The sequence below is a fragment of the Dipteris shenzhenensis genome, chromosome 31 (genome assembly GCF_047967505.1).
Source record: "Dipteris shenzhenensis isolate YYH24624 ecotype China chromosome 31, Dip_SZ_1.0, whole genome shotgun sequence".
Classification (NCBI taxonomy): Eukaryota; Viridiplantae; Streptophyta; class Polypodiopsida; order Gleicheniales; family Dipteridaceae; genus Dipteris; species Dipteris shenzhenensis.
This window is the reverse complement of record NC_141626.1, coordinates 5,058,414-5,066,115: the sequence shown is the minus strand read 5'-3', so window position 1 is coordinate 5,066,115 and position 7,702 is coordinate 5,058,414. Positions and strand designations below refer to the sequence as shown.

General features: G+C 43.3%; 1 protein-coding gene across 1 annotated transcript; it reads right to left on the bottom strand.

Moving 5' to 3' along the window:
- Positions 1-1,618: 1,618 nt before the first annotated feature.
- On the bottom strand, positions 1,619-4,885 carry LOC147880938 (CDP-diacylglycerol--glycerol-3-phosphate 3-phosphatidyltransferase 2-like). The gene is made up of 7 exons (XM_087370198.1): positions 4,314-4,885; positions 3,631-3,728; positions 3,425-3,475; positions 2,932-3,045; positions 2,724-2,780; positions 2,443-2,528; positions 1,619-2,201 (listed from the first exon to the last, which is right to left on the bottom strand). Exons 1-7 carry the CDS (start codon positions 4,741-4,743, stop codon positions 2,078-2,080), a joined length of 960 nt encoding a protein of 319 aa, XP_087226324.1. The 5' UTR covers positions 4,744-4,885; the 3' UTR covers positions 1,619-2,077.
- Between the last annotated feature and the right edge of the window lie 2,817 nt (positions 4,886-7,702).

Below are 7,702 nucleotides of genomic sequence, written 5' to 3'. Positions count from 1 at the left end.
TGAGCTCAATATTGCTTATTTCAAGTGGATGTTGTGATACATACTCCATAAGCATCAATTTACAAGTGTTTTTTGTGGCTTGGTCATGAGAGTCACTTTCTATTGTTTTTCCATATGGTTACACATGGCTCAATGGAGAAGTGCTTAAAAGTTGTGTTTGATCTAAAGAAACAAATGACATTTATGCCTAGTTGTCATTTGAACAAAACCCACTTTTTTTTTCTTTTTTCTTTTTTTTTTGAAGTGCCACTTTTAAGTGCCTCCCTTCCCTAAACCCCCTCCTAATCCATTCCCTTGGAAAATGAGAAGTCTATTTTCAAAACTTTTGTCACAACCCTTACCACACCACATTTCTCCTTGCACTCTCTCTATAGAGCCTTTAACCATCGTTCACTCGTAGGAAAACCCTTCCCTCTCCAAGGGATGCCTAGCATTGTCAATTCAAGAAATCTTGCTCCAATAACCACAAACCAAAGGACCAGAAATCATGGTCAATACTAGGGGTATGTAGCTTCATATAGACCTATGAAAAATAAGATGAACGATATGAAACAAATGTGTACATCTTTTCCACATAGTATATGCATTCTAAAAATTTGTCTTCATTAACACGTTTAATTCCCTTTAATGTTTGAATTGATCACTTAAATTTAGGACACCAGTCTCATAACATTTGAATTCATCATCTTTCCCAATCCGGGTGAAAGAATTGTAATGGTCTCTCGTTCAACCCACATCATCATCTTGAGGGAATACCACTTTGTGATATTCAGCTAAATTTGGGGAAGGCATTGAGGATACCATCCCAACTTCATCTGTGTTGGTGTATGTGATTGTGTAAGTGCATATAGCTGAAAAGCATTAAAGGACTAGAAACCTGAACCATATTATCACAACTAATCTAAAGAGTAGGTAGTCTATTGTGTTATCCTCTTTGCCTCACGCTGCATGTGCACTCCCATTGCTTTTACTACTTGGTTAATCAGTTTTTTTTTACTTTTAACACCAAATATGAGATCTAAAACCCAGGACGAGGTGGCCAAAAAACTGACATCTTGAAAAAAATGCATTTGAAGGGTTGAAACTTATTTTTTGGGTGATTCCTAAAATAGCTTTGAGAAATCTACCTAAATCCTAAAACCCAGAGCAACCCTGAACCCTTGACAAGCTACCAACACACACCAATTTGTTCTATTGCTTTGTGCCTCACAGATACAACACCATTGTGCTTGAAATAGTAAACTGTTTCAAGAAAGACGGTTACTTTTCACCTAAAACAGAATTCATAGTGGCAGTCTTACAATTCTCTCTTGGCATTACCCTGCTATTAGTCTCACCTAATCTACCAACACTCAAGGCTTGATGCAACATAATTTCTCTGAATTAAAAAAGCTAACATGCACTTGAACCTTCTCCATTTAGTCTAGCAATTGCCAATTCTGAAATTCACAAAAGAAACATATGAAGGAATCTTTTCGAATTCATAACCTTCAACTTAGCTGGAATCACTTTGAGATGAGCTGGACATCTGGAGGCCAAAAAACAAGGGGAAGGGGGGACCAGGGGATCTGTGTTTGCATCAACTTCAACTTGGTCTAACAAAAATAACCAAGAAGCGTTTGGATTAAAGTAATAAATAAACAGAAAAAAGGGTTATCGCTCAGGAAAGTCAAAAAGGAGCATCCAAACTGTCTCTGCTCATTTCTTTAAATTAAGTATATAATAGCATCCCACCAGGCTGAATGACAGCCTATTGATATGGCTAGAGCACTCAACTATGAGCCACAAATTATGGGGAACGGCATATAGACCTTACGGGATAGTCTTGCTGTTCCCAGCATATCAAAACAGACACACCCCTTCACATGAAATGGGGATATCATCCTTTACACTCCATCACGTGAATAAACAATATCACCGTGTTTACCCAAAAACAGATACTTTCCTTCAGTGCCACTGCCCTGAAACTGCAATGAAAGAGAGCATTTAAGAGACAATACTCGCGACACAGTTGAGTTGCCCACACTTGCTCTTTTGTATATGGTGAACCTTACGAACTTCCAAATGAGAAGTTCTTTTATTTTATTAATGCACCCCAGATGCCCTTTATATACACTGCCAGTGACCAAAGTGCAAGTCCAGCGGAAATGTACAGCATGCCAATACCAATTGCTGTAAGTAGGTGAGTCGTGCTGTTTTGACTGCCAAGGCGAAAAATGGAGACATCATGTCAGCACATATAAACACTACCAATAATTTAGGGGAACACCTGACAAGAAATTTTCATATCCGACCAGAAACATTATAGGATCACATACATTAAAGTCCAAAACGTGACAAAATTCAAAGGCCCCTTCACCGCAATAAATAGACGTGTGAGGCTGACAGAAATAGTATTGAATACAGTTTATTACCAGTAACTCGTGCCAAATCAGAGTTTACCTGCCGTCTCTTGTGGCAAGCAGGACTGTTAGAGCCACCATCTGAGATGCGGTTTTCAATTTACCTAGCCTATTCACAGCAACAGCCTGCAATTATAAAGCCAATGCTTGACATCAGTCAAACATCACCACTATTTTAGATGGCATGTTCCTGCCAGAACGCACAAGCTTTAAACATCGACATGATTTACATTTTCCAATTGTCATGCTGTTAAACCGTGTCAATAACTAGCCAAATGCAGGAGGCATGGGCAAGGGGTACACATGGATTACGGCACTTACTGCTTGCAAATCTCCTCCTTGACTTGCAGCCCATTCGCGAACGGCTGACATGGTAATCTGCCACCACCAAAGGATAAATAACTGAGATTAAAGGCCATCTTTATGAGACAAACTAAAACTTGAGTGGAAAAATGCACACAAACGATGAGAAAAGAGGCTGCTAACCCTAAAAGATAAGGAAACTAAACCATGGTTGTCTGCCGTGTACCTCTCTTCCAATGATTGCTGCTGCAGGTAAAGGAACAAGCCATGGAAGGGCAGCAGCCCAAGATACACTTAAGGGCTTGGTACATAATAGGACCAAAGTAGTTGCGACCATCAACTGCACAAAGATGAACTGAATTGTTAGGTCATGCAGCCTTTTTTTGAAGGCGATTTTTAAATTGCCCATACTCGTTGCCAAAAAGCAGTTTTATATATCTATAGAAATAGATAAGCATGGCAAAACCCATCCTCTTAAAACAAAACAAATAGTGCTGTTGGAATCTTAAGTCAGTCACCCACAAAGGCTAAAAACTATAAGCTCTATCATGCATGGCAGTGAATAGCTACTACATTCCATCAAAGAACCCCAAAAACAGACTTATTACAGATGTTCAGCTTAGTCACTTCCAAAAAGTTGTATGAATATAACAAGCATGTGAAGTAGGGCTACTGACTGAAGGGTGAGGGATAGATGGAGAGACAATTCAAGTAGTCACCTTGTCTGCAACGGGATCCAAGAATGCTCCAAATGTAGAATTGGAACCCATCTGCAATAAAAAGCAAGCAGATGAGAAACAGATACAATGACTCAGTCCCTTTGATGTTGCAACTCAAAATTATAAGATATTTTACACACAGGCCTTTCAAGGAATTCAGACTCATGAAACTTCCCCTTCGAGTTGGAGGATGAGGTGATACCAACCTTTCGTGCTAGAAAGCCATCGAGCCAATCTGTTATAGCTGCCAGAACGAAAATGCAAGCTACAGCTGCCGTGGCCCACCACTTACTTGAATAAAACACTGGCCAATGAATCAACAAGTGAAAAACCATAGCTATCGTTAAGGAGACGAATACTAAACAAAACTTCCATGTTGCATGTCAATGTAAAGGAAAGAAGCCCGATACTAATGTAAACACTGCAGCATGGAGATGTTGTATGTCCATTGTAAATACGACCGGATTTCACAATTCATCCTGGTGCTGTAAACTCAATCAAAATATAATTTCATATTCTTCTAATTACAGTCAGAGGAGGACTCTCAAGGTTTACAGAATGCACCCTCATCGCACCGGTATTTTAACTCGGGCAAAGACTGGGAGCTGGGAGGACAACAAATGGCATAAGCAGTTCATGTCCTTTAAACAGCCGTTGTGACGAGTCGTGGGTGATATTGACAGACGAGATAGTCCGACTTAATCATATATCCAGAGAGGCAAGGTCGACGACTAACGATAGTCGTTTCCACAGAGCAGTCGCATTAAGTCGCGGTGCCACAGCACGAAAGCAACCTAGAAATCGTAATACGAGGCCTCGTCGAAGCTCAGAAGCGCTGAAAGCCTTCTAAAAGAAAGGGAAACTTAAGATCGGAGGAAGGAGCACTTACCGCAAAGCAAAACCGGAATGGCCGCAACGCGTCCAAGGGTTAGAACAGTGGGAAGGGTGAGAACTTTAGAGGAAGCAGCGTGAGGGCGGAGGCGATCCTTCTCGGAGGCAGGCTGATGGTTGCCAGGGGGGTCGGCGTCGAGAAGCATCGCAGGGGGGTGGTCTCCGCAGGGGGAAGCGGAGATCCTCCGGCGGAGGGGGGAGGGGGGGGGAGGGGGGGAGGGGGGAAAGCGCTGCAAAGTGAAAAGGGTGATTGGCATTCCAAATTGGGGGGCGAGGGGTGAAGGGAAGGAGGGAGAAAAGCGAGAGCCGAAATGGGCTATTGTGGGTGCTGCTGCTGCTGAGATCCGAAGACGGGGGCACGCAACCACGGGGGAACGCACTTCTGGGGATGGTGATGATGATGAAGATATTGATGCACCGACCAGCATCTCTCTCTCTCTCTCTCTCTCTCTCTTTCTCCGACTCTTGAGGCTTGACCTCGCCTCCTTCCTACAAACTACGCCTCCTTCCTTCCCACGTCCTCTCTACATCACCATCCCGCCACCATCATCATCACCACCTCGTCACCTGCCGTCTCTGCTTTTGCTTTTCCTCCCCCTCTCTCTCCCCAGCCTACCCTTGCCCCCCTTCACTTCCCCCTCGTCCTCCCTCATCTTTGTCGGTCCATCTCCTACCCTCTCCTTCTCTTCCACCATGCCTCATCTTTGTCGGTCCATCTCCTACCCTCTACTTCTCTTCCACCCCCTCGCCCGTTTCGCTGGACCCTCTCCCACTTCGCCCCGCCGCGCCTGTCTATTGTGCCAACCGGCTCCCTACGTCAGCCTCGCAGATTATTTAGCGCAACATCGATATCCCTGCCCCCACCCCGTTACATCATCCTCTCATTGGTCCCCTGCGTAGAATGGGAGGCTTCACCTCGCAACCACCCCCAGCAACTGCAGCAAATGCTTCATTCGTGATGCATTCCACGCTGCGGGCAAAACGAATCCTCGCCAAGAATCTCATGAACGCACAACGAACAAAATCTCAATTCCCGTCGACTCTAGAGCACTGCATCTTCTCTACTCGACCTGACACACACCCTTCTTTTCAAGGTCCTCTTCTCTTGAGGGCGATCCTTATCACCAGGTGTACCTATTCCAACCCAGCCATTTTTGCAACAATGTATTACATTCTAGGGAGAAACGTTCAGCTTTTCAATATGTAATCCCGTCCGATGGTGCCTTATTGACACCTACGCAGGATGTGATGGAACCACATGGCCATGGGTTTAACCACATGGCCATGGGTTTGTTGAAAAGCTCTTCCATACACACACACACACACTCCATTGTCGCACAAACAACAATTGTTGCATAGGCAATTTCATCTTAACACTTCCAAATCGCCACTTGAAAGTTGCTCTACATGTGTCAACAACTAAGGTTTGGGCCAACTCCTCAACGGTGCAGATAGGTGGCGGAGATGAGTTGATAGAGACCAAAATCTGACAACTTAGATAATTCACTAGATGATAGAGATACAAATGTTGTTGAATGATTGACGGAGTTGAAGAGGAGATGAGGCATGGAGGGAGGTTCAAGATTTGTATGAAGACAAAGCTTCGAGATTTTGAATGTTGGGCTTTGCCGAAACCTTCCAAGGTTTGGCTTTTGATGGTCAGTTTGGTTAATGTTGATTTACCTCCTCTCATGACGATTTTCTCCTAATATGATCATATGACTTACAGCAAGCAACTGTGTACTTTTTGTTTCTGAAAAATTGACAAATCACATGGCTTTACCACTTTACATACAACTACCAGCCTCAGGAAAACTTTAATCATGTCAATTGTCTCAAGGAGCAATTTAATCTTGTCCATGAGTGGCAACCTTAGAGCATGGCAATTTGCATCTAAGAAATGCTTCAAAGGATGTAACACCCATGTCAACAAAGAGGCTTGTCTGCTACATTTCTACCCAACCTTGGGTCCTCAAAAGCTCCCGTTTGTGTTGTTCCCTCCTGTACTCTCTATGAGTTCTTTCTTTTCTTCGGTTCTGCTTAGTTAGAGCTTTCTCTTGAACCCTCCCCTGTGCCCAATGCATGCCCAATGGCTTAGCCTTATGGTGCCATGTGTCCCACTAGGGTCCCTTTCTTTTAAGCCCTCTCTTGGGCTACCCTTTGCACCTCCTCGCGAATGCCTAGGCCTAGGTGCCACCCTACATTGGGGCCTTCTAGGCCCATGATTTGCCAAGCACTATCGAGCCCTTTAGTTTCCCACCTCGCCATAACCAACTGTAGCTCGTGTGACATGGCTGACATAACAAAGAAGGACCTAAATAGTTGACAATCGGCCTCATGTCACACACCAGTGCCTTTAGGGATTATCTTATTGTATACAAATCCTTGAAAGGTGTAGGTTGACAATGAAGACACTCGATCTCAATTGAGGAATTTTATGATGCCTTTGTGGTTACTCTAGTACTTAGTGTTCAGTATTAGTGTAGTGTTAGCTAACCATAACTTCACTTTTGTGCATCATGTCATGATCTTTGGCCTCCATCGTGTTTTTGCTAGTAAGCATTGTGGAGACTAATGTTTGTGTGACGGCAACATGTTTGGTACCTTTTTAACATGCCCCATAAGAATTGATATCCCCTCCAACACCCTTCACCCTCACCTCTTTTCTTATTCTAGTTCTCCTCTAATATCTTATAGTAGCCTCGATGCAGTCTACCCCTTTGTTTTGGCCACCAAAACCACCCTCAAATTACATAGCTCCCATGTTCTACAAGCTTCATTCAATAAAAGAAAATTGTTCGTGCCCAAAAGAGTACAGCCAAAAAAGTGAGAATTCACCCTCCAAAAAGAGTATAGCCCCAAAAGTGATAAATGATCCCCTAAAAGAATATGGTAGTTGTCCTTGCCAAAGTGCATGTTCGATGGCTCTAAATGACACTTTTTATCTATCATGTGACATGCGACACGATTGGGCTTACACTCACATAATGCTTGCGCATGCACATGATGGTGTTTGTATCCATTAACGCAAGCACAAGGATGATAGGGGAGTTTCAACCTTGTCAACATTATCTATGCTCTAAGGTTGTTTTGCTATCATGTTCAAGCATAAACAAGTGTACGCTCTAGCTCTAAGAAGAGGGCAAGTAATAAGCACCAACTCCCCTCAGACCCATGTATTCTTGCAACAATGCTTGGGATAGGGGCATCAAATTGTCAGGTTAAGTCTAGCTTCACCTTTGAGTGGAAGTTTTCTCAAGCCAAACATGTTGGAAGTGCACTGCAAAATAGAATGACATGATAACTTAGGCACCAAAAAACGCTCTAGAACATCTGTGAACAATAGGAGCCTAAAAAGCAAGAAGTATACAGCTATGAGAAAGCTAT

What these genes read in the sequence shown, in the direction of transcription:
- LOC147880938 (XM_087370198.1), bottom strand. Translation starts at nt 4,743, where the DNA reads ATGCTGGTCGGTGCATCAATATCTTCATCATCATCACCATCCCCAGAA. An exon ending in CAGCAATCATTGGAAGAGAG is followed by an intron (nt 2,781 to 2,931) that starts GTACACGGCAGA and finishes TGGTGGTGGCAG; the next exon opens with ATTACCATGTCAGCCGTTCG. An exon ending in CTTGCCACAAGAGACGGCAG is followed by an intron (nt 2,202 to 2,442) that starts GTAAACTCTGAT and finishes TCGCCTTGGCAG; the next exon opens with TCAAAACAGCACGACTCACC.